The sequence below is a fragment of the Aegilops tauschii genome, chromosome 2 (genome assembly GCF_002575655.3).
Source record: "Aegilops tauschii subsp. strangulata cultivar AL8/78 chromosome 2, Aet v6.0, whole genome shotgun sequence".
In the NCBI taxonomy this organism is placed as follows: Eukaryota; Viridiplantae; Streptophyta; class Magnoliopsida; order Poales; family Poaceae; genus Aegilops; species Aegilops tauschii.
In genome coordinates this window covers 160,361,133-160,387,983 of record NC_053036.3, presented here as the reverse complement: position 1 = coordinate 160,387,983, position 26,851 = coordinate 160,361,133, and the positions used below count along the sequence as shown (strand labels likewise).

The window sequence follows — 26,851 nt, the reverse complement described above, 5'->3', positions numbered from 1 at the left end:
CTTCTAAGTGATCACGTGATCCATATCAACTAAACCATGTCCGATCATCACGTGAGATGGAGTAGTTGTTGGGGAACGTAGCAATAATTCAAAATTTTCCTACGTGTCACCAAGATCAATCTAGGAGATGCTAGCAACGAGAGAGAGGGAGTGCATCTTCATACCCTTGAAGTTCGCTAAGCGGAAGCGTTACAAGAACGCGGTTGATGGAGTCGTACTCGCAGCGATTCAAATCGCGGAAGATCCGATCTAGCGCCGAACGGACGGCGCCTCCGTGTTCAACACACGTACAGCCTGGGGATATCTCCTCCTTCTTGATCCAGCAAGGGGAGAGGAGAAGTTGAGGGAGAACTCCAGCAACACGACAGCATGGTGGCAATGGAGCTCGTGGTTCTCCGGCAGAGCTTCGCTAAGCACTACGGAGGAGGAGGAGGTGTATGAGGAGGGAGGGCTGCGCCAGGGAAGAGGTGCGGCTGCCCTCCCACCCCTCCACTATATATAGGGGCAAGGGGAGAGGGGGAGGCACCCTAGGGTTTCCCCTAGGGGGCGGCGGCCAAGCAGATTGGATCTCCCTAGGGAAAATCCTAGGGAGACTTGCCCCCCAAGCCAAGCAGGTGGAGGCTTGCCTCCCAAGCCAGGTGGAGGCGCCCCACCTAACGTGGGAAAGGGTGTGGGGGGCGCACCACCCCTTAGTGGGCTGGTTTGCCCCTTCCCCTTTGGCCCATGAGGCCCTCCAACACTTGCCGGGGCTCCCGAAACACCTTTCGGTCATGCTGGCCATAGCCTGGTACCCCCGGAACACTTCCGGACTCCAATACCCTTCGTCCAATATACCGATCTTCACCGCCGGACCATTCCGGAACTCCTCGTCACGTCCGGGATCTCATCCGGGACTCCGAACAACCTTCGGTAACCACATACTATTTCCCATAGCAACTCTAGCGTCACCGAACCTTAAGTGTGTAGACCCTACGGGTTCGGGAACCATGCAGACATGACCGAGACACCTCTCCGGCCAATAACCAATAGCGGGATCTGGATACCCATATTGGCTCCCACATGTTCCACGATGATCTCATCGGATGAACCACGATGTCGGGGATTCAATCAATCCCGTATACAATTCCCTTTGTCTATCGGTATGTTACTTGCCCGAGATTCGATCGTCGGTATCCCAATACCTCGTTCAATCTCGTTACCGGCAAGTCTCTTTACTTGTTCCGTAACGCATGATCCCGTGACTAACTCCTTAGTCACATTGAGCTCATTATGATGATGCATTACCGAGTGGGCCCAGAGATACCTCTCCGTCATACGGAGTGACAAATCCCAGTCTCGATTCGTGCCAACCCAACAGACACTTTCGGAGATACCTGTAGTGCACCTTTATAGCCACCCAGTTACGTTGTGACGTTTGGTACACCCAAAGCATTCCTACGGTATCCGGGAGTTGCACAATCTCATGGTCTAAGGAAACGATACTTGACATTAGAAAAGCTCTTAGCAAACGAACTACACGATCTTGTGCTATGCTTAGGATTGGGTCTTGTCCATCACATCATTCTCCTAATGATGTGATCCCGTTATCAATGACATCCAATGTCCATGGTTAGGAAACCATAACCATCCATTGATCAACGAGCTAGTCAACTAGAGGCTTACTAGGGACATGTTGTGGTCTATGTATTCACACATGTATTACGGTTTCCACTTAATACAATTATAGCATGAACAATAGACAATTATCATGAACAAGGAAATACAATAATAACCATTTTATTATTGCCTCTAGGGCATATTTCCAACAGTCTCCCACTTGCACTAGAGTCAGTAATCTAGTTCACATTACTATGTGATTGTAATGAATCCAACACCCATGGGGTTTGTTCATATCTCGCTTGTGAGAGAGGTTACTAGTCAACGGGTCTGAACCTTTCAGATCCGTGTGTGCTTTACAAATCTCTATGTCATCTTGTAGATGCAGCTACCACGTGCTACTTGGAGCTATTCCAAATAACTGCTCTACTATACGAATCCGGTTTACTACTCAGAGTCATCCGGATTAGTGTCAAAGTTTGCATCGACGTAACCCTTTACGACGAACTCTTTTACCACCTCCATAATCGAGAAAATTCCTTAGTCCACTAGTTACTAAGGATAAGTTCGACCGCTATCATGTGATCCATTCCTGGATCACTATTGTACCCCTTGACTAACTCATGGCAAGGCACACTTCAGGTGCGGTACACAGCATAGCATACTGTAGAGCCTACGTCTAAAGCATAGGGGACGACCTTCATCCTTTCTCTCTCTTCTGCCATGGTCAGGTCTTGAGTCTTACTCAATACTCACACCTTGTAACACAGCCAAGAACTCCTTCTTTGCTGATCTATTTTGAACTCCTTCAAAATCTTGTCACGGTATGTATTCATTTGAAAGTACTATTAAGTGTTTTTTGATCTATCCTTATAGATCTTGATGCTCAATGTTCAAGTAGCTTAATCCAGGTTTTTCATTGAAAAACACTTTTCAAATAACCCTGCATGCTTTCCAGAAATTCTACATCATTTCTGATCAACAATATGTCAACAACATGTACTCATCAGAAATTCTATAGTGCTCCCACTCACTTCTTTGGAAATACAAGTTTCTCATAAACTTTGTAAAAACCCAAAATCTTTGATCATCTCATCAAAGCGTACATTCCAACTCCGAGATGCTTACTCCAATCCTTAGAAGGATTGCTGGAGCTTTACATACTTGTTAGCATCTTTCAGGATTGACAAAACCTTCTGGTTGTATCACATACAACCTTTCCTCAAGAAAATCGTCGAGGAAACAATGTTTTGACATCCTATCTGCAAGATTTCATAAATAATGCAGTAACTGCTAATATAATTCCAACAGACTCTTAGCATCGCTACGAGTGAGAAAGTATCATCGCAGTCAACTCCTTGAACTTGCCGGAAAACATCTTAACGACAAGTCGAGCTTTCTTAATGGTGACACTTACCATCATTGTCTGTCTTCCTTTTAAAATCCATCTGCACCCAACAGCCTTACGACCATCAAGTAATTCTTCCAAAGTCTACACTTTGTTTTTATACATGGATCCTCTCTCGGATTTTATGGCCTCGAGCCATTCGTCAGAATCCGGGCCCACCATCGCTTCTCCATAGCTCGTAGGTTCATTGTTGTCTAGCAACATGACTTCCAAGACAGGATTACGTACCACTCTGAAGTAGCATGCATCCTTGTCGTCCTACGAGGTTTGGTAGTGACTTGATCCGAAGTTTCATGATCACTATCATAAGCTTCCACTTCAATTGGTGTAGGTGCCACAGGAACAACTTCCTGTGCCCTGCTACACACTAGTGAAGTCATGGTTCAATAACCTCATCAAGTCTCCACCATCCTCCCACTCAATTCTTTCGAGAGAAAGTTTTCCTCGAGAAAGGACCCGTTTCTAGAAACAATCGCTTTTGCTTCCAGATCTGAAATAGGAGGTATACCCAACTGTTTTGGGTATTCTATGAAGATGCATTTATCCGCTTTGGGTTCGAGCTTATCAGCCTGAAACTTTTTCACATAAGCGTCGCAGCCCCAAACTTTTAAGAAACGACAGCTTAGGTTTCTCTAAACTATAGTTCATACGGTGTCGTCTCAACGGAATTGCGTGGTGCCCTATTTAAAGTGAATGCGGTTGTCTCTAATGCCTAACCCATAAACGATAGTGGTAATTCGATAAGAGACATCATGGTATGCACCATATCCAATAGGGTGAGGTTATGATGTCCGGACACACCATCACACTATGGTGTTCTAGGCGGTATTAGTTGTGAAACAATTTCCACAATGTCTTAATTGTGTGCCAAACGCGTAACTCAGATATTCATCTCTATGATCATATCATAGACATTTTATCCTCTTGTCACGACGATCTTCAACTTCACTCTGAAATTACTTGAACCTTTCAATAATTCGGACTTGTGTTTCATCAAGTAAATATACTCAGCATCTACTCAAACCATCTATGAAGTAAGAACATAACGATATCCACTGCGTGCCTCAGCACTCATTGGATTGCACACATCAAATGTATTACTTCCAACAAGTTGCTCTCTTGTTTCATCTCACCGAAAACGAGGCCTTTCAGTCATCTTGCCCATGTGGTATGATTTGCATGTCTCAAGTGATTCAAAATCAAGTGAGTCCAAATGATCCATCTGTATGGAGTTTCTTCATGCATATATACCAATAGACATGGTTCGCATGTCTCAATCTTTTAAAAAAACGAGTGAGTCCAAAGATCCATCAACATGGAGCTTCTTCATGCATTTATACCAATATGACTCAAATGGCAGTGCCACAAGTATGTGGTACTATCATTACTATCTTATATCTTTTGGCATGAACATGTGTATCACTACGATCGAGATTCAATGAACCATTCATTTTAGGTGCAAGACCATTGAAGGTATTATTCAAATAAACAGAGTAACCATTATTCTCCTTAGATGAATTACTGTATTGCGACAAACATAATCCAATCATGTCTATGCTCAACGCAAACACCAAATAACAATTATTTAGGTTTAACACCAATCTCGATGGTAGAGGGAGCATGCGACGCTTGATCACATCAACCTTGTAAACACTTCCAACACATATCGTTGTCTCACCTTTAGCTAGTCTCCGTTTATTCCGCAGCTTTTATTTCAAGTTACTAACATTTAGCAACCGAACCGGTATCTAATACCCTGGTGCTACTATGAGTACTAGTAAAGTACACATTAATATAATATATATCCAATATACTTCTGTCGACCTTGCCTGCCTTCTCATCTTACCAAGTATCTAGGGTAATTCTGCTTCAGTGACCGTTCCCCTCATTACAGAAGCACTTAGTCTCGGGTTTGGTTCAACCTTGGGTTTCTTCGCTGGAGCAGCAACTGATTTGCCGTTTCATGAAGTATCCCTTCTTGCCCTTGCCCTTCTTGAAACTAGTGGTTTTACTAACCATCAACAATTGATGCTCCTACTTGATTTCTACTTTCGCGGTGTCAAACATCACGAGTTGCTCAAGGATCATCATGTCTATCCCTGATATGTTATAGTTCATCACGAAGCTCTAATAGCTTGGTGGCAGTGACTATGGAGAACCATCACTATCTCATCTGGAAGATTAACTCCCACTCGATTCAAGCGATTGTAGTACTCAGACAATCTGAGCACATGCTCAACGATTGAGCTTTTCTCCGTTAGTTTGCAGGCTTAAGAAACTTGTCAGAGGTCTCATACCTCTTGACGTGGGCACTAGTCTGAAATCCCAATTTCAGTCTTTGGAACATCTCATATGTTCTGCGACGTTTCAAAACGTCTTTGGTGCCACAATTTTAAACTGTTAGCATTATGCACTGAACTATCATGTAGTCATCAAAACGTGTATGTCAGATGTTTCGCAACATCTACAGACGATGCTCGAGGTTCAGCACACCGAGCGGTGCATTAAGGACATAATCCTTCTGTGCAGCAATGAGGACAATCCCCAGTTTACGGACCCAGTCCGCATAATTGCTACTATCAACTTTCAACTAAATTTTCTCTAGGAACATATCTTAGTAGAACTAAAGCGTAAGCTACGACATAATTTGCAAAGACCTTTTGACTATGTTCATGATAATTAAGTTCATCTGATTATTTAATAAACTCCCACTCAGATAGACATCCCTCTAGTCATCTAAGTGATACATGATCCGAGTCGACTAGGCCGTGTCCGATCATCACGTGAGACGGACTAGTCATCATCGATGAACATCTCCATGTTGATCGTATCTACTATACGACTCATGTTCGACCTTTCGGTCTCTTGTGTTCCGAGGCCATGTCTGTACATGCTAGGCTCGTCAAGTCAACCTAAGTGTTTCGCATGTGTAAATCTGGCTTACACCCGTTGTATGCGAACGTTAGAATCTATCACACCCGATCATCACGTGGTGCTTCGAACAACGAACCTTCGCAACGGTGCACAGTTAGGGGGAACACATCTCTTGAAATTTTAGTGAGGGATCATCTTATTTATGCTACCGTCGTTCTAAGCAAATAAGATGTAAACATGACAAACATCACATGCAAATCATAAAGTGACATGATATGGCCAATATCATCTTGCGCCTTTTGATCTCCATCTTCGAGGTGTGGCATGATCACCTTCGTCACCGGCATGACACCATGATCTCCATCATCCTGTCTTCGTGAAGTTGTCTCGCCAACTATTACTTCTACTACTATGGCTAACGGTTAGCAATAAAGTAAAGTAATTACATGGCGTTTTTCATTGACACGCAGGTCATACAATAAATTAAGACAACTCCTATGGCTCCTGCCGGTTGTCATACTCATCGACATGCAAGTCGTGATTCCTATTACAAGAACATGATCAATCTCATACATCACATATATATAATTCATCACATCCTTTTGGCCATATCACATCACATAGTATACCCTGCAAAAACAAGTTAGACGTCCTCTAATTGTTGTTGCATGTTTTACGTGGCTGCTATGGGTTTCTAGCAAGAACGTTTCTTACCTACGCAAAAGCCACAACGGTGATATGTCAATTGCTATTTACCCTTCATAAGGACCCTCTTAATTGAATCCGATCCGACTAAAGTGGGAGAGACAGACACCCGCTAGCCACCTTATGCATCAAGTGCATGTCAGTCGGTGGAACCTGTCTCACGTAAGAGTACGTGTAAGGTCGGTCCGGGGCCGCTTCATCCCACAATGCCGCCGAATCAAGATAAGACTAGTAACGGCAAGCACATTGAACAAATCATCACCCACAACTACTTTGTGTTCTACTCATGCATAGAATCTACGCATAGACCTAGCTCATGATGCCACTGTTGGGTAACGTAGCAATAATTCAAAATTTTCCTACGTGTCACCAAGACCAATCTAGGAGATGCTAGCAACGAGAGAGAGGGAGTGCATCTTCATACCCTTGAAGATCGCTAAGCGGAAGCGTTACAAGAACATGGTTGATGGAGTCGTACTCGCGGCGATTCAAATCGCGGAAGATCCGATCTAGCGCCGAACGGACGGCGCCTCCGTGTTCAACACACGTACAGCCCGGGGACGTCTCCTCCTTCTTGATCCAGCAAGGGGAGAGGAGAAGTTGAGGGAGAACTCCAGCAGCACGACGGCGTGGTGGCAATGGAGCTCGTGGTTCTCCGGCAGAGCTTCGCTAAGCACTACGGAGGAGGAGGAGGAGGTGTATGAAGAGGGAGGGCTGCGCCAGGGAAGAGGTGCGGCTGCCCTCCCACCCCTCCACTATATATAGGGGCAAGGGGAGAGGGGGAGGCGCCCTAGGGTTTCCCCTAGGGGGCGGCGGCCAAGCAGATTGGATCTCCCTAGGGAAAATCCTAGGGAGACTTGCCCCCCAAGCCAAGCAGGTGGAGGCTTGCCTCCCAAGCCAGGTGGAGGCGCCCCACCTAACGTGGGAAAGGGTGTGGGGGGCGCACCACCCCTTAGTGGGCTGGTTTGCCCCTTCCCCTTTGGCCCATGAGGCCCTCCGACACTTGTCGGGGCTCCCGAAACACCTTTCGGTCATGCTGGCCATAGCCTGGTACCCCCGGAACACTTCCGGACTCCAATACCCTTCGTCCAATATACCGATCTTCACCGCCGGACCATTCCGGAACTCCTCGTCATGTCCGGGATCTCATCCGGGACTCCGAACAACCTTCGGTAACCACATACTATTTCCCATAGCAACTCTAGCGTCACCGAACCTTAAGTGTGTAGACCCTACGGGTTCGGGAACCATGCAGACATGACCGAGACACCTCTCCGGCCAATAACCAATAGCGGGATCTGGATACCCATATTGGCTCCCACATGTTCCACGATGATCTCATCGGATGAACCACGATGTCGGGGATTCAATCAATCCCGTATACAATTCCCTTTGTCAATCGGTATGTTACTTGCCCGAGATTCGATCGTCGGTATCCCAATACCTCGTTCAATCTCGTTACCGGCAAGTCACTTTACTTGTTCCGTAATGCATGATCCCGTGAGTAACTACTTAGTCACATTGAGCTCATTATGATAATGCATTACCGAGTGGGCCCAGAGATACCTCTCCGTCATACGGAGTGACAAATCCCAGTCTCGATTCGTGCCAACCCAACAGACACTTTCGGAGATACCTGTAATGCACCTTTATAGCCACCCAGTTACGTTGTGACGTTTGGTACACCCAAAGCATTCCTACGGTATCCGGGAGTTGCACAATCTCATGGTCTAAGGAAATGATACTTGACATTAGAAAAGCTCTTAGCAAACGAACTACACGATCTTGTGCTATGCTTAGGATTGGGTCTTGTCCATCACATCATTCTCCTAATGATGTGATCCCGTTATCAATGACATCCAATGTCCATGGTCAGGAAACCATAACCATCTATTGATCAACGAGCTAGTCAACTAGAGGCTTACTAGGGACATGTTGTGGTCTATGTATTCACACATGTATTACGGTTTCCAGTTAATACAATTATAGCATGAACAATAGACAATTATCATGAACAAGGAAATACAATAATAACCATTTTATTATTGCCTCTAGGGCATATTTCCAACAGAGCCTATCACACCCGATCATCACGTGGTGTCTCAGCACGAAGAACTTTCGCAACGGTGCATACTCAGGGAGAACACTTATACTTTGATAACTTAGTGAGGGATCATCTTATAATGCTACCGTCAATCAAAGCAAGATAAGATGCATAAAAAGATAAACATCACATGCAATCAATATAAGTGATATGATATGGCCATCATCATCTTGTGCTTGTGATCTCCATCTCCGAAGCACCGTCATGATCCCCATCGTCACCGGCGCGACACCTTGATCTCCATCGTAGCATCGTTGTCGTCTCGCCAACTATTGCTTCTACGACTATCGCTACCGCTTAGTGATAAAGTAAAGCATTACAGGGCGATTGCATTACATACAATAAAGCGACAACCATATGGCTCCTGCCAGTTGCCGATAACTCGGTTACAAAACATGATCATCTCATACAATAAAATTTAGCATCATGTCTTGACCATATCACATCACAACATGCCCTGCAAAAACAAGTTAGACGTCCTCTACTTTGTTGTTGCAAGTTTTACGTGGCTGCTACGGGCTTAGCAAGAACCGTTCTTACCTACGCATCAAAACCACAACGATAGTTTATCAAGTTGGTGTTGTTTTAACCTTCGCAAGGACCGGGCGTAGCCACACTCGGTTCAACTAAAGTTGGAGAAACTGACACCCGCCAGCCACCTCTGTGCAAAGCACGTCGGAAGAACCAGTCTCGCGTAAGCGTACGCGTAATGTCGGTCTGGGCCGCTTCATCCAACAATACCGCCGAACCAAAGTATGACATGCTGGTAAGCAGTATGACTTATATCGCCCACAACTCAGTTGTGTTCTACTCGTGCATATGACATCTACGCATAAAACCAGGCTCGGATGCCACTGTTGGGGAACGTAGTAATTTCAAAAAAAAATCATACGCACACGCAAGATCATGGTGATGCATAGCAACGAGAGGGGAGAGTGTTGTCCACGTACCCTCGTAGACCGAAAGCGGAAGCGTTAACACAACGCGGTTTATGTAGTCGTACGTCTTCACGATCCGACCGATCAAGTACCGAACGCACGGCACCTCCGAGTTCAGCACACGTTCAGCTCGATGACGTCCCTCGAACTCCGATCCAGCCGACTGTTGAGGGAGAGTTTCGTCAGCACGACGGCGTGATGACGATGATGATGTTCTACCGACGCAGGGCTTTGCCTAAGCACCGCTACGATATTATCGAGGTGTAATATGGTGGAGGGGGGGCACCGCACACGGCTAAGAGATCAATAGATCAATTGTTGTGTCTTTGGGGTGCCCCCTGCCCCCGTATATAAAGGAGCAAAGGGGGAGAGGTGCGGCCAGCCTTGGGGCGCGCCAGGAGGAGTCCTACTCCCACCGGGAGTAGGACTCCCCCCTTTTCCTAGTTGGATTAGGACTTGAGAGGGGGGAAAGAGGAGAGGGAGAAGAAGGAAGGGGGGCGCCGCCCCCTTCTCCTTGTCCTATTCGGACTAGGGGGAGGGGCGCGCGACCCAGTCCTAGCCGCCTCTCCTCTCTTCCACCTAGGCCCACTAAGGCCCATTATGTTACCGGGGGGTTCCGGTAACCTCCCGGTACTCCGGTAAAATCCCGATTTCACCCGGAACACTTCCGATATCCAAACATAGGCTTCCAATATATCAATCTTTATGTCTCGACCATTTCGAGACTCCTCGTCATGTCCGTGATCACATCCGGGACTCCGAACAACCTTCGGTACATCAAAACATATAAACTCATAATATAACTGTCATCGAAACGTTAAGCGTGCGGATCCTACGGGTTCGAGAACTATGTAGACATGACCGAGACATGTCTCCGGTCAATAACCAATAGCGGAACCTGGATGCTCATATTGGTTCCCACATATTCTACGAAGATCTTTATCGGTGAGACCGCATAACAACATACGTTGTTCCCTTTGCCATCGGTATGTTACTTGCCCGAGATTCGATCGTCGGTATCTTAATACCTAGTTCAATCTCGTTACCGGCAAGTCTCTTTACTCGTTCCGTAATACATCATCTCGCAACAAACTCATTAGTTGCAAGGCTTAAGTGATGTGCATTACCGAGAGGGCCCAGAGATACCTCTCCGACAATCGGAGTGACAAATCCTAATCTCGAAATACGCCAACCCAACAAGTACCATCGGAGACACCTGTAGAGCACCTTTATAATCACCCAGTTACGTTGTGACGTTTGGTAGCACACAAAGTGTTCCTCCGGTAAACGGGAGTTGCATAATCTCATAGTCATAGGAACATGTATAAGTCATAAAGAAAGCAATAGCAACATACTAAACGATCGATTGCTAAGCTAACGGAATGGGTCAAGCCAATCACATCATTCTCCTAATGATGTGATCCCGTTAATCAAATGACAACTCATGTCAATGGCTAGGAAACATAACCATCTTTGATCAACGAGCTAGTCAAGTAGAGGCATACTAGTGACACTTTGTTTGTTTATGTATTCACACAAGTATTATGTTTCCGGTTAGTACAATTTTAGCATGAATAATAAACATTTACCATGATATAAGAAAATAAATAATAACTTTATTATTGCCTCTAGGGCATATTTCCTTCAATATAAATATTCTAATACGTTAGTTTATGATTTGTCTGCCCATAATATGCGATTATGTAAATAAATATTCATCAAATTCCGCCTGTGATTTATCTTATTTGATTAGAAGTGATTTACCTGCCCATAGCATGCGATTCTATGAATAAATTTTCATTAAATTCTGCCTGTGATTTACCTTATATTTTGATTAGAAGTTTGGTGAGTAAATTAAAGTGAAATTGGTTCAGAAGTTAAGTAATTAAGGTGACTGATTATTATACAGGAAAAGCTGGACAAAGGGGTGGTGGGAAGAAAAATAAAACTGGAGCCTTACATTCCCTTTTAAGTAGTGAATTCAAGAAAGATTTGTTAGGGAACATAAGAAAAACTGCCCCACTACTTTTCCTTTTGGGCAAAACCACCCTCACTAATTAAATCATTCATTTGCAGTTTAAAAAGCATTAATTTTCAAAGCCAATCCGTATCACGTGGGCCTTTACGCTGACGGACACGCACGGCCCAATTCGATCCACACACCAGTAACCCGCCGTGTCGGACGCGTAGTCAGAGCGGCAGACAAAACAACTCCCGCGAAAGGCGAACCCAACACCACCACAGAAACCATCGTGACCGTCCACTTCCACCCGCCGACGAGATCCAACGGCCCCCGCGCGCGGACACGCTCCAGAACCAACGCGTCAACCTCCGAAACGAACCCCCACCTTCTTTACCCTTTCTTCCCCTGCAAACAAACGCAATCGCGAAGCATCGAATCGGATCAGAGTTTTGGGAAAAAAAGACAGACAGAGAGGAAATCGCCGTCGCCTTCCACCTCGCCGGCGATGCAGCACGGGAGCGGCGACTACGCCTCCCCCGCCCCCGCGGGCCACTACTACCCTCACCAGTACGCGCCGCCGGGGCCGACCTCCCACCCCGCCGCCGCCGACCCCCCGATCCCGGGGGCCTACGCCTCCGCGCCGCCCTACTCCGTCGGCGGCTACCCCGAGCAGCTGCCATCCGCCCCGTCCTACACGCAGCCGCCCCAGTACGCCGGGTACCCGCCCTACAACCCCACGCCCTACCCCCCTGAACCCTCGCCGGCGCCGTACTACAGCTACTCGCAGCCCACCCAGCCGGCTCCCGCGGCGGAACCCAGCCCAGCGCCGCTTCCCTATGATGCCCCGTACTACGGTGGAGGCTACCAGCAGCCCGCCGCTGGGTATGGCGACGATGATTACCTGAACGAGGGCGCGTATGCCTATACAGGCAACGCGGGCCCCGAGCCGTACGGCGCGCGGGGCACAGCGCCGACGCGATCAGGAGCCGCGATGTTTGATGACTACGGCCGGTCGATTGGACTCTCGTCCGGAGGGGCGGAGCAGCCACACGGCGGCGGGGGCGGCAGCGTGGGTGGGAGCTTTGGGAAGATTGCCAGGGCTGTTCCAAAAGCAGAAACCCATGAGGATGCTAGTGGTGGTGCGCAGAAGTTTCGGGTTAAGCTGCTGCCAGAGGGTGCCGGAAGCCCTACCGATGTGCTTTGCCAGGTACAACTTCAGTAACGATAAGATATCAGTTTACGCATGTTTGGTGTATTGTTTCACTCCGAAATTATGATATCGTTCTATGGTTTGCAACATATATGTACTTGTTCCAACTTCCATATTGGAGGACTGTTATGATACATGAAATCTGTACTTATTAATTATTATATGCTGTTGCAGGTTGGTCTGGATGGAATCCGCATGCTTGATCCCAGCACAAACAGGACCCTAAGGATTTATCCCCTTGATACACTGACGAAATGGGAGGTGTGTTGGACAGCATTTTTGCAGAAGATTATGGTTATACTTTCTCATGATACGCAGTAGTGAGGGCATTCTAATGGTTGACACTGCTTATTTAGGTTTTGGATTCAACTGTATTTGCGATTTGGGCAAAGACTTCAGTGGATTTTGAAGCAAAGAGAATAAGGCTGAAGTCAAACAGCTATACTTCCAATACTTTGCTTGATACTGTAACAGCAGCAACAGTCCAGGTATTACAACACCACCATTCTCTTTTCACCATCCGTGAGTAGCCTCCTAACTATATTGAAAACAGTGAAAACCCTTCTTCCAATGCTTTACGGGGCGTGTTGCTGCTTCACATTTCAACTATATCTGTAATAACTATCAGTACAAATGGTTTACTCTAGTTATCTATCCATGCTCTGGTGTTGGGTTGGTACTTCTGGTTCAGTTTACATGTTATTCTAACTCCATACTTGTGGAAATAAGGAGCTAATGTCTTACTTTTTTGCATGGTTTACCCATGTATGCTGATCAGTCAATATTACTATCGATAAACCATCAATAGGGTTATTTGGTGAGAACTGTTTAGTACTGAAATGACATACATTTTGGACCGAAGATAGGTAGTAAAAAATGAAATATGTATTTTTTTCATGAATATTTCGCCTTCTAGAGTATGACTGGACAAGTAAAATCTCATGCCAATTTTTTGTTGTGTGCTAACATGTTTTTATCTGTTCTGTTACACTTGTTGTGTTTGAATTGCTCCTATCTTGCTGATTCTATTTTAGCCATATTTTTGTTTACATGGATTTTTATGTTAATATTCGATATTTGTGTTGCCCAGATTGGTTACTAGCTTGGAACTACATACTTGACACTGTTTGATTCTACATGTTGCATTAAGAGTTTCTTCCTTAGATTAAGCCTTGTTTACTTTTGTGATTCTATAACATAGTTTAAGGAGATCGGTGAAGATGCAAGAGCCAAAGGAACAGTAGACGCTGGCAAATCCTCAATACAATCAAATGAGAAGAAAAAAGGTTTTGATTGGATGTTTGCGAAACCTGTTGATGAAGTGAAAGATCATTGGGTAAGATGAAGCTGCTCAATGCCCCCATTTACTTGCATGGTAGTCACATGATTGTTTGAAACACATCACTTTGTTACTTATTTCTTTAGAACTGTTTAGGAGCATTTCTTGTCATCCATGATCCCTTAAACTCTTAACCCTTTGAAGTAATTAATTCAGGCGGGACCTCCATCTCTTAATAATCTTATGAATATTTTTCTTCTCGCATTATTGCATCAAATGTTGCGATATACTTAATGTGTACTGTTACTGTGTCTCCACTTTCAGGTTCCAGATGAGGCTGCTAAGAAATGCCAGTCTTGTGCTGGTGATTTCAGTCATTTCAACCGCAGGGTAATTTATATAGTAGCTTTGTTCAGCTATTCATGTTATCATCAGAACAATGAAGTTATAATGTATTGATATGAGTTTGTTGTTCTTTGTTCCAGCATCATTGTAGGAACTGTGGCGAGATCTTCTGTGATAAATGCAGCCAAGGAAGAATTGCTCTGACAGCTGAAGATAATGCTCCACTTGTCCGAGTTTGCGATAGATGCATGGTATGTTCTGCTACTGTGTGGACTTAGTTCAAAGTTTGCTGTATTCACTTTGTAGTTCTCTGTGTCCTTCCAAATATTGTTGACAATGATTACCTTATTAAAAGAAAGGTGTCCAATTCGTTCTTTTTTTCCCGCTAGCCAACTGGAAAAAGAATTACGTCGCCAAGTTTGTTACAACTCTTCAGCCTTTGTTGGGTTGCTTAGCATGTCTCCCTAGGCATGCCTTTGACTTCGCTATAGTTGTTTTTGTCATCATTCATTTTGTTAAAGCTATTTATTGTGTTTCTTATTGGTGGTGTTTTTCCTACTCAGTGGCTCAGATCCTTTGCATTTATTTGTCTTTCATTATTATTACCAGTGTAGCGGCTGTATTATGGGTAGCATTTCGCTGCACTACTATTCCAGCTTTTGATAGTTGTGTGTGAAAATATGCTTGACGTGTAAAGAGATGCTGCCAAGTTCTCATAATAATTCTTGTCTTCCACAGGCAGAGGTTTCTCAGAGGCTTAGTATGGCACAGGAAGCTGCAAACAGATCTACCACAGTGCAAAGTCATGGAGATCTTGCAAGAAAACTGAAGGTAATATACTAGATGACCCTTTCTCTATGCGATACACCCATATAAGTGGCAAAAAATGAACGCTAATGGAAAAGGAATATTGCCATAGTTTTGGCCACAAACCAGATACACAAGCCAATTCCGCCGAATAAAGATCAAATTTGAAAGCCTACTTTTGTGCTAAAAGGAGTCCCCTAGCCGTACTTTGATTTCTTTCCTTTTTTGTTTCGATCTAAAAAGTGCGAAGTGTAAGGAAGATAGCTGAGCCTAGTAGGATCCGCTTAGGTAGCTGGAACGTAGGGTATACATCAGTCAGGAGAGGTGTTGATTCCTATGTGTCCAAGAAACAAAATGGAAGGCACATAAGGCGAAGGAGTTGGAGGATTCCGGCTTCAAGTTGTGGTACACTGGGACAACTACAAACAGAAATGGCGTAGGCATCTTGATCAACAAGAGCCTCGAGTATGGAGTGGTAGACGTCAAGAGGCAAGGAGACCGGATTCAAGCTGGTTGTTGAGGACTTAGTTCTCAATGTTATCAGTGCATATGCCCCACAAGTAGGCCACAATGAGAGCACCGAGAGGGAGTTCTGCGAACGCTTGGAGGACATGTTAGGAGTGTACCTATTGGCGAGAAGCTCTTCATAGGATCTCTTAAGCTTCGCTTTAGCCTACAACATGATCGTAGCTAACATCCTCTTCAGAAAGAGAGAATCCCATCTTGTGACTTTCAGTAGTGGTCAACACTCTAGCCAAATTGATTTGGTCCTCTCGAGAAGAGAAGACAAGCGTGCTTGCCTAGATTGTATTGTGATACATGGATAGAGTGTTGTCCCTCAACATAAGCTTGTGGTGGCCGACTTCCGCTTTCGAATTTATGTCCAGCCAGACTAGATCGTCGTCGGCTTCGCCATCGCCACCGCCTTGCCGTTTTGTCTGTTGTCTAGTTGTGTGCTTGTGCTGGGCTTGTTGTGCTGTGCCCACAGCGGAACTTGGGTCTCTGTGTCTGTGTGTTGGTGTTTGTGTTGGACCGTGCCAGCGGTGGCTTTGGGTGCGTGTGTGTGGTGTGTTCGTGTGACTTTGTTAACTTTGTGATTGGTGGTTGCTTTATTTATAAAGTGGGGCGAAAGCCTTTTTCGGTGAAGCTCAGGGGGGGGGGGGGGGGCATATTAGGCTTTCAAGGAGAGGGTTATTGAGGAGGGCTCTTGGAGGAAGGAGGTGATGCAAACAATATGTGGATGAAGGTGGCAACTTGCGTTTGGAAGTTGGCTTCAGAGGAGTTCGGGGTGACCAAGCAAAGTAGAAGTGAAGCTAAAGATACTTGGTAGTGGAGCAATGATGTCCAGAAGGCTAAGGCCTCCTTTGGTTTATAGGAATTTTGAAGGAATTCTGAAGGATAGGAATTTCGTAGGAAAAATTCCTTTGAAGCCCTTAGGAATTGATTCCTATTTTTATGAAAGATAAGAACCGATCTTTCACATTTCAAAGGAGAAAAAATTAGCCTAGACCCAATGGAAAAATTCTTGTCCTGTGAGTCAAATGACATCCCTTTCCCTATAGAAAATGAGATACATGTCATCTCTCTTCCTATGGTTTTCTTATTCCATGGTATTCCTATCCTATCCTATGAATCAAAGGAGGCCTAAGGAGAAGAGAGACTGTTTCAGACGCCTACACCTGAATAGGAGTGTTGACAACATAGTAGTGGCAAAGAAGACCGCAAAGCGAGCTGTGAGTGAAGCAAGGGGCCGGGTGTACCAGGACCTCTACTAGCGTTTAAACATGAAGGCGAACATCTATAAGATGGCCAAGATCTAGGAGCTGAAGACCAGGGATGTCAACCAAGTCAAATGCATCAAGGACGAAGCAGATCAGCTTTTGGTTAAGGACGAGAAGATCAGGCATAGATGACAAGAGTACTTCGACATGCTGTTCAATGGCGAGAATGAGAGCTCTACCATTGAGCTGGATGACTCCTTTGACGATATCAACAGTCAACAGACGTTTTAAATTACCGTGGAATTAAGCTGATATCCATTCAATGAAGCTATGGGAGAGAGTCATTGAGCACCACTCAAGAAGAATAACAAGCGTGACCAAAAAACAGTTTTGTTTCATGCGCGGGAAGTCAAGTCGACCATGGAAGCCATTTCTTGGTACGAGAGCTTATCGAGCAAAAGAAGGACCTGCATATGGTGTTCATTGACTTGGAGAAGGCCTACGATAAGATATCATAGAATGTCATGTGGTAGGCCTTGGAGAAACACGAAGTTCCAACAAAATACGTTACCCTCATCTAGGACATATATGATAATGTTGTGACAAGTGATAACGATACTGATGACTTCCCAATTAAAATATGACTGCACCAAGGGTCAACTTTGAACCCTTCTCTTTTTGCTTTGATGATGGATGAGGTCACAAGGGATATACAAGGAGATATCCCATGGTGTATGATGTGGTGCTTGTCGACGATAGTCGGACGGGGGTTAATAAAAGAAGTTAGAGGTGTGGAGACAGACTTAGGAACCGAAAGGTTTTAGGCTTAGTAGAATTAAAACTGAGTTTGTGAGGTGTGGTTTCAGTACTACTAGCCACAAGGAGGAGGTTAGCCTTGATGGGCAGGTGATACCTCAGAAGGACAATTTTCGATATTAGGGGTCAATGCTGCAGGATGATGGTGATATCGATGAAGATGTGAGCCATCGAATCAAAGCTGGATGGAAGAAATGCCGCCAAGCTTCCTCTGTGACAATAGTACCACAAAAGCTAACATTGCAGGTTCTATAGGACAGCGATTCGACCTGCGATGTTGTATGAAGCAGAATGTTGCCAAATAAAAGGCAACATGTCCAACAGTTAGGTGTAGCAGAGATGCGCATGTTGACATGAATGTGGCCACACAAGAAAGGATCGGTCAGAAATGATGATATACGTGATAGCTGGGTAACACCAATTGTCTGACATCATCTGAGATGGTTTGGGCATATACTACGCCAGGCTTCCAGAAGCGCCAGTGCATAGCGGATGGATAAATCGTGCTGAATTGCTGATAATGCCAAGATGGGTCGGGGTAGACCAAACTTGTCATGGGTTGAGTCTATAAAGAGGGATCTGAAGAACTGGAATATCACCAAAGAACTAGCCATGGACAGGGGTGCATGGAAGTTAGCTATCTATGTGCCAGAATTATGGGTTTCAAACATATATAGCCTACCCCAACTTGTTTGGGACTGAAAGGCTTTGTTGTTGTTTGATCTAAAAAAACATAACCAAATGTGGAAGCACAGAGGAGCAGCATTACTATTTGAAGTGCCCTCGGGACATTAGATCTTCCTGTTTTTGAACTTCTTGCAAATGAAGTATGGTTATTTTGGCAGCTTCGCATTTTTTTGTGAAGTGTCTATTGCTGTAGTGACTACATTTTTAATCTAGTGTTTGGAAACCGTATTCTAGATCCGATTATTCATTAGATTTTGGAAAATTGTGTTACCATTATAGTTATTATTATGACTGCGAAGGAAGACTGAAGCTAATGTGATCTGTTCTGTGAAATCAATGATTTAACAAAACCTTCCTTTGATCAACAGGAGGAACTGGAGAGGAATCGCAAGTCTTCAGGTATTTTCATGTTCCCATGAAGTGCATATTTTAACATTAGTAATGCAACAAAATTTTAAAATATCTTCTGTCAAAGGGACGGCGTCTGGAGGTGCATCTGGAACAAGAATGCGGGAAGTTGCGTGTCCTACCTGCACAGTCCATCTTCAGGTCCGTCACAAACTATAGGGAGTGTATAGCTGAAATATAAAATGGTCTCGTAATAATTGTTGGTTGATCACTAACATAACATATTAAATGAATGTTGAACTGCAGGTTGAAGTCCCAATCTCTGGCTCTGAAACAGTCGAGTGTGGAGTGTGCCAGCATGCTTTTCTCGTCAGCGCCAATTGATACACAGGGAGACATAGCGTGACCTGTCAAATTATTCTGTTGATAACTCTATTTGTTTCCCCAGTTCTATACCAGAAATAAGCGTGCGTGTTCAACTTGTAGATGTTTGTGTGGCTGTGTTGGTAATCGAGGTAGGATGTATTTATTTTTCTTGTACATGAGTGTGTTCTAAACATGGGAAGTTGTTGCCAAAAATGCTGGTTGTTCGTGAAGAAATTCCTACAGAATACTCGTTGGTCAAAACAGCGTGTACTTCTAATCTGACAGTTTTTCTTAGTCACGTACTGCCCGAAGTTCTATCGTGCTCCCTTTTGGGTATAGCTTCTCTGCTCTTGCAGAAACCGAATATGGGATGGCTTTTGAAGCAATTTATACAACTAAGATGAAGAACTGCATGCTCGTGACTACACATGAATATGGCGTGTGGACTTGGTCTTGTTTGGCTTCCTGTCTCAGAAAATATATCGATTAGTCAGCGTGATGCACTTGATATGAACATATATCGAGTTGAGGGACGAAATGCTTACGAGCCAAAATGCATGATGTTTGATGAATAGATTGAAAGTTTTCTCAAAAAAATAAAATGCATGTGACCGAAATTATCTGCTGACAAAGAAGCTGAACCAAAAGTAAAATCAGACCACCAAACCGCGTCTACTGACGAGGGCGGACCCAGGTGGCTAGCGACAGTCAAGTCAACCGATCATAGAAATCTCTCTCCTTTGCTTCTTTGCTTTTGCTTTACACATAGTAGTGGGCAGTGGCATCAGGAGCAAGCAGTCTATTCATCTCAGATCTGAAGTTCATCCCCTCTCCCTGTGCTCTCTTCCCAGCTTGGATCCCTCATCGAGGAGCGTTCCTCTCCAAGGTCAGTGCACTTGAAGAACTGCTCAATTGTTTCGAGATACAACTTCCTTGCGTACTTAATCAGTGATGTTGGTCAGGAACTTCCTTGCTTTCCTAAATTGCACGCTGTAATCGATCGCATCGGCAGCTTCTTACATCATCAGCAATTAATGGCCACCGGAGGTATGACCCTGGAGAGCCTACCGAACGAGCTACCATTAGACTTCTTGAACAAAATCACAAAGAACTTCTCCGATGAGCTACTACTTGGTCAGGGCGCGTTCGGGTCAGTTTATAAGGTAGTACTGTATGATTTTGCCACAACTTTCTCTGTCAATTCAGATGTTGATACGGGAAGGTGCTAAGTTAGATTAGTTTTATGTGACATTGAACAGGGGATCCTGGACGATGGAGTGGTTGCCGTGAAGAAACTCGCGGAAAATTCGCCTGTACCACGTGACACAATATTCGCGAATGAGGTTCAGAATATTATGGTGCTCGAGCATGAGAATATCGTCAAGTTAGTTGCGTACTGCCGAGAAGCACAAAACAAATTGGTGCAGAGCAACGGACGATATATTATTGCAGAGATCACTGACACTGTACTCTGCTATGAATACTTGCCTAAGGGGAGCCTTCACAAGAATCTTTTTGGTATGTCATATATCATTTGCTATCCGAGCTACTATTTTTCATGCACCTTGTTTGGAGTTCTAGCATGACTTTGCATAAGGTCCTCTTTTTCCGCACCAGTAATATACTGAGCAAAAAAGGATATCATCACATGTTATGGATAGAAGAATCGTCCTGTTTTTTTGGTGGAGATTTTTCACTTCACAAGATCTTTGCTGTTGTTATTATTCTGAGATATTATTATCATTTTTATCCACCATCTTAGATAAATTATAAAATTCCATGACATGTTACTTCAGGTGAATCCAGTAGCATTGATTGGGATATGCGCTTTAAAATAATAAAGGGAGTATGTGAAGGTCTACATTTTCTACATACCTTGCCTAGTCCCGTTCTCCATTTGGGTCTGAAGCCTCAAAATATACTACTGGGTGACAACATGACACCGAAAATTGCGGATTTTGGTTTCTCCAGAATATTCGGCCAAGATCAAACCCGAAAGAACACACGAAGTGTCGTGGGATCGGTGTAAGTTACTGCATGTTTATTATGATGATATATCAGCTATCTTGTTCCTATACTGTAATGCAAAACTCATTGTCACATCTCCAATTAATAATGCTGATTAATATCTTGATGTCAATGCTGTTAGTGGGTACATGGCCCCAGAGTTTCTGTACAATGGCGAAATCTCGGCTCGGTCAGACATATATAGTTTAGGCCTAATCATAATGGAGATATCCACGAGAGAGATGAATAGTTCTAGCACTGACCAGAAGCATGCAAGGAAATATATTGATGGAGTAAGAATTAATATACTTTATCATTTGAAGACTAAAATTGAGAATATTCTCTTAGTTGATTTCCTTACATTATGATAGTTTCACATTTTTATGTAGGTAAAAGAAAATTGGACACTGGAGAAAATAATGTCTGAGTACACTGAGTTAGAAGAACATGGTTTCGATCAAGTAGAAGCATGTATCAATATTGGTCTACAGTGTGTAGAGATTGATCAGAAGAAGAGACCTTCCATAGAGAACATTGTCAATATGCTCAATAAGCTTCCAGTGAGCGAGGAGGTATGAAATTCCCTTTGGACACATTGGCTCCCTGTTGAGAATAGTTAATTTCTCTAAATTGCGTAGGAATAATCCTTAGTAGTTTTCGTAGGCTGAGCATTTAAGATAAAAATTTACATAATGAATAGATTAATAGTGGTGCCTAGGTACAACTAGATCGATAGGAAATGCCCCACTTGCATTCATGTTTGTATTTAATATTTCAAGAATGAATCACGTTTTAAGATATTATACATTCACCTTTTATTATTTAAATTCCCAGATAGTTTAGTAAAATTGTTACTTCTCATTTTCATATTTGACATTTTAGTAAATCTGCTACTTCTCATTTTTCATATTTCACACTTTCTTATGTACACTATATTAACGTAGAATCTTTATATTCCGACCGATGCTAACATGTGTCACCAAATTTCAGGTTTCCCATTCCATGTGAGCACAAAACTTCCCACTTTTCAGTGGGAGATGTCAAACATCAAGTAAAACAAGATCAATGGTACAAAAGTGGATGATGAAACCAATATTTGCATTCAATAAAGGCAAGCCATGATGGCCTTTTGTAAAAAAAAAGTATTAACGAAAAGTGTATTGTGGGAACATGACCCATTGATATCACACAATTGCAAATATATTTAGTTTTACTTCCTCCGGAGATCCCGCGCAGTTATGCCTTTTCATGTCAGTTCAGTAGGGTTAGTTGACCCTAATGGAATATCAAACACTTCATTGTATAATCTTTACTATTGTTTGATTATTAAACAATGACACAAGGAACTAAAGTTGACCCTAATGATTTTCTCTTCTACCTTCATCCCTACTCCCACGCCGCCCTCCTCCTCTCCTCCCGTGCCGCTCACGTCATGGGTTTTGGTACACCTATATCTGATATTAAATCCATTAAATCAATGTATGCAACACAAGTTACCATGCAATGCTGTGTACATTAAAAAAATGCTATGCAAATGCTACATAGATGGAAATTGTCATGCGCAGACAAAATGCCACACATGATACATAAAAGGCACTAAAAAGTTGGCCGACAAGTTTGAATGAAGTTGATAGGCACACAAGGAGTGCCGCCGATCAGCTCGCGACCACTCCTTCTTCAAGGACAAGCTGTGCCGTAGTGCGCGCCTTGCTGGCAAGGAGGCCAAGTACTCCCCCATGCTTGCCAAGGCCGTCAAAGCCAAGGCCGCTCGCCTCTCTGCATCTGACTTCAGCACGGCCATTGGCATTGCCATCCAGGATGCTCGCCTAGACGCTGCCGATGGCCCTCCTGCCTCTGCTGAAGACCTTGCCACCATTGCGCTTCTCTGTGGCGCGGTTGATGGCCACATTGATGCCATCCTTGGCTCTGAGGCCTCTGCCTCTGGTGACGAGGATGCGCCATGATCACCGCCCCAGCCATGCCTGGCCCCTCGGCGTCGGGCCCCCATCTCAAGTTGACGACCGCCTTAGCTAGTTCTTACGCGTTATATGTATCGTTGTCCTTTTGGTTCCCGTTTCTGTTGTCGTTTGCCTCAAAACTTTCATTATGCCTCTATGTAACAGCTGCTATCGTAGAACTCATGTACTTCTCCCACTTATGTGCTGTCTGAATGTGGTGTCTGAAAAACTTTTATGAATAACGCTGCAATCTCCATTTGCTCTTAGAATGTACGTGCTTTGGGTGATGATGACAAGCGTTCCGCTGTCCTATCCGAATTACTCGCGACCAAACCCCACATTGCCCTCTTGCAAGAATCAAAACTTGAATCTTACTCCGACGCCAAACTAAGATCGTTCTTACCACACCATCTCGACCAAGTTTTTTCATTGCCCGCCGTTGGCACGGCTGGCGGCACAATCTCGGCCGTCAACACATCTTCTCTCCAAGTTATCTCTTACTCTCACCTAAACTTCTCCACCTTAATTCTAAGATCAATTGCTTGTGCTAACAACATCGCCATCACCAATATCTACACCCCCTCCACCCGAGCCCTCAAACAACCCTTCCTCGATGAGATCCTATCGATCGCATAGCCAGATGGTGCCTCGTGGTTAATTGTTGGCGACTTCAATCTCCTGCGCTTCCCCTCCGATGAAAACAACAATACCTTTCACCGGTCCGAAGCTAACGCTTTCAACCAAGCTATCGACAACCTAGCTCTTATCGTACTGCCACTCCTCGATTGGCAATTTACGTGGTCTAACAATCGATCAACGCCCACCTTAGAATGGCTTGACCATGCTTTTTTTAACCTAGCCTGGGCAGATGCCTTTCCCAACACCTCCTTATCCCCGCTCACACGTTTCACATCTGATCACGTCCTTCTCCTCATACACGTCACCACAATGATTCCGTGATCTAACTTTTTCAAATTCGAGCCTGACTGGTCCAATTTTCGTCCATGCAACGACATCGTCACAAAATGCTGCACTCCAACCCTGACCACTTCAACCAACTCAGCTGCCCTCCTCGCTGCAGCTCTCAAAAAAATCTAGGGCCAGCCTCAAAACTTGGGCACGTTCTCGCATTCCCACCCATCTCTGCGAATCTTGTTGCAAGTCAGCCATTTCGGCCTTTGATCATGCTGAAGAACTCAGAGCTCTATCACGATCCGAAATCCTCACTCGCAAGATCATCAGCTCACTTCTCAAATGCACGATCCATGAGAAAATGACGTACTGGCGTTGGCGTGCCAAGGTTTCCCGGGCCATTAATGGGGGAGAAAACACGAAATTCTTCCACATGTCTGCCTCGCAACGCCTTAGGAAGAACACAATTTTTACTCTCACTCGGGACGGTCATGACTTCACATCTCACCACCAAAAAGCCAAGATCCTCCGTGATTTCTTCGTATCTCTCATTGGTACACCAGCCGATACATCCTGGTCCTTTGACCTGAATGAGATCTACCCTAACCCGGTGGATGGCCTCCATATCTTAGACGAAACCTTCTCGGAAGCAGAAATCAAAAATGCGTTCTTCCAAATGAATCCCCAGGCCAGCCCTGGCCCAGATGGGTTTGGGCCCTCTTTCTACAGAACATATTGGCCCAAAGTAAAAAGTCTCGTCCTCTCTTTTACCAATTTCATCAAGGCATGGCAGACATGGAACGCATTAACCATGCACACATCGTCCTCCTTTTAAAAAAGGATATGCCCACCTCTCCCCACGCCTTCCGACCCATCTCGCTCCAGAACTGCCCGATAAAAGTTGTCGCCAAAGTCTTAACCTCTCGTCTCAAGCCTCTCATACCTCTGTTAGTTCATGGTAATCAGTCTGGTTTTATCACCGGTAGGAATATTGCTGAAAATTATGTCTTTGCAGCCGATCTCATAAGCTCCTGCCACACTAGGAAAAGGCCTACAATGGTCTTCAAACTGGACTTTCGAAAAGCGTTTGACTCCGTCGCATGGCCTGCCCTCAGTAAGATTCTCCTCGTTCGTGGCTTCTCCCAAACTTTTCATAACTGGATCCACAACATCCTTCACACAGGCAAAACTGCCATACTACTGAATGGTGTTCCAGGCAATTGGATTGAATGCAAAAACGGCCTACGGCAAGGTGATCCGATCTCTCCCTACCTCTTTCTCATTGTCGCAGACCTGCTCTAAAAGTAATCTTAAACAGCTTTGCTAATGCTACCCGGCTGACCATCAACTTCTCCAAAACCACTCTAGCCACACTACACACAGATGACACCATAGCTAACGCCATCGCCCTTGCCATGGGCTGCTCACGCGCCCCCTTCCCCCAAACTTACCTCGGCCTTCCTCTCTCCCCTACAAAGCCACCACCCAATGCCTTCGATCCTCTACTAGAACGCTTTCGCAAGCTGCTGACAGGGTGGTGAGCCAAACTGCTAGACAAAGGTGATCGTCTCGTTCTCATCTCCACGGTCCTCGACTCCATCCTCACCTACTTCATGTCGGTCTTCCGCATTCCGAAAAAGGTCATAAAAACCCTAGACTCCCTTCGTAGGGCTTTCTTCTGGGCAGGAGAGGATCCATGTTCAGGAGCTCAATGCCTTATTGCATGGAAAAACGTGTGTATTCCGAAGAAATTTGATGGTCTAGGGCTAAAAAACCTGCATATTCAGAACAACTGCCTACTCATGAAATTTGCAGCCAAAGCTTTGACCTCGGCCTCGACCCCTTGGCTGGAATGGCTAGATCTTCAACACCCAAATGCACTAGTTTCCCCTTCACCACAAACCTCTTTCCTCTGCCGCACCATTGCTCAGCAAATCCCCACCTTGCAGACAGTCTCTTTCGTCCTAACAAACAGCGGGTCGCATACTTACTTCTGGCTTGATACCTGGTTGACCGCAACGCCTCTAGCCTCCTCCTTCCCCAACCTCTTCTCACACTCCACTATTTAGCTGGTTAAGGTGGCTAATATACTGCGCTATGGTTTAGAAGCTAACCTCTGTAACCATCTCCCCCTTCTGGCAGAGCAAGAGCTGTTTGCGTTGATGGCTATTTTGTAGGACTTCGTTCCTTCGGCAGAGGAAGACCAAAGGTTTCTACATCAAGGACTTGACTTCTCCACCAAGCATGCGTAAGGCGCCCCCATTGCAAAGCCTGAAGACGATCCCCTTGCTCCCCTCATCTGGCGATCCAAGGCTCCACGCAAGATCAAATTTTTGCTTGGCTCCTCTTTAAGGACCGTCTCAACACCAGGCCAACCTTGCTCATAAGCAGATCATCTCCACTGACATATGCCCTCGCTGTGCTATGTCACCTGAAGACTCCATGTACCTCTTCATCACCTGCCCGCTTGCCAGCCGGGTCTGGCAGCGCGGGGGTATCCTCCCCAGACGGACAACATCGCCGACCTTTGGGATGCTCCTATACCCCATCACCTCCCGCACAAGCCATGGCCACTGGTCCTCTTGTCTCTCCTATGGAAGATCTGGGCAGCGCGCAATGATATGCTGTTTAGGAATATTGATCAACGTTCTGTAATAGCCCTCGGGGCTCTATTTCTGACTTAGACCTATGGTCACATCGTCTCATGGCAACATGTGACAAGGAGGACGTCTCCTCATGGCGTTCCTACCTCTCTGCACGCTGCGTCGTGCCTATGTAATTCTGTGCTTGCTGCTTCGGTGGCTTTT

General features: G+C 44.9%; 2 protein-coding genes across 3 annotated transcripts; both read left to right on the top strand.

Annotated features, from left to right (window-relative positions):
* Window positions 1-11,976: 11,976 nt before the first annotated feature.
* Window positions 11,977-19,428, top strand: LOC109731599 (protein FREE1). The gene is made up of 10 exons (XM_073508259.1): window positions 11,977-12,795; window positions 12,973-13,059; window positions 13,155-13,286; window positions 14,000-14,134; window positions 14,402-14,467; window positions 14,563-14,673; window positions 15,161-15,253; window positions 18,822-18,852; window positions 18,929-19,002; window positions 19,108-19,428. Exons 1-10 carry the CDS (start codon window positions 12,094-12,096, stop codon window positions 19,183-19,185), a joined length of 1,509 nt encoding a protein of 502 aa, XP_073364360.1. The 5' UTR covers window positions 11,977-12,093; the 3' UTR covers window positions 19,186-19,428.
* A 380-nt stretch (window positions 19,429-19,808) lies between these two features.
* Window positions 19,809-22,392, top strand: LOC141041592 (cysteine-rich receptor-like protein kinase 25). 2 transcript variants are annotated; one of them, XM_073508261.1, is made up of 7 exons: window positions 19,809-20,053; window positions 20,180-20,330; window positions 20,427-20,685; window positions 20,964-21,192; window positions 21,317-21,467; window positions 21,564-21,746; window positions 22,165-22,392. In XM_073508261.1, the coding sequence occupies exons 2-7, from the start codon at window positions 20,202-20,204 to the stop codon at window positions 22,180-22,182; spliced, it is 969 nt and encodes a 322-aa protein (XP_073364362.1). In that variant the 5' UTR covers window positions 19,809-20,053; window positions 20,180-20,201; the 3' UTR covers window positions 22,183-22,392. The 2 variants fall into 2 exon arrangements, with proteins under 2 accessions (XP_073364362.1, XP_073364361.1); XM_073508260.1 differs by having other exon boundaries at window positions 19,886-20,053; window positions 20,130-20,330.
* The last annotated feature ends 4,459 nt before the right edge of the window (window positions 22,393-26,851 follow it).

Excerpts from the sequence above, each read along its gene's own strand:
- LOC109731599 (XM_073508259.1), top strand. The coding sequence starts at position 12,094 with ATGCAGCACGGGAGCGGCGACTACGCCTCCCCCGCCCCCGCGGGCCAC. Across the intron at positions 14,468-14,562 it reads TCAGTCATTTCAACCGCAGG|CATCATTGTAGGAACTGTGG; the intron begins GTAATTTATATA and ends TCTTTGTTCCAG. Across the intron at positions 14,674-15,160 it reads GAGTTTGCGATAGATGCATG|GCAGAGGTTTCTCAGAGGCT; the intron begins GTATGTTCTGCT and ends TGTCTTCCACAG.
- LOC141041592 (XM_073508261.1), top strand. The coding sequence starts at position 20,202 with ATGGCCACCGGAGGTATGACCCTGGAGAGCCTACCGAACGAGCTACCA. Across the intron at positions 20,331-20,426 it reads CGTTCGGGTCAGTTTATAAG|GGGATCCTGGACGATGGAGT; the intron begins GTAGTACTGTAT and ends GACATTGAACAG. Across the intron at positions 21,468-21,563 it reads CAAGGAAATATATTGATGGA|GTAAAAGAAAATTGGACACT; the intron begins GTAAGAATTAAT and ends ATTTTTATGTAG.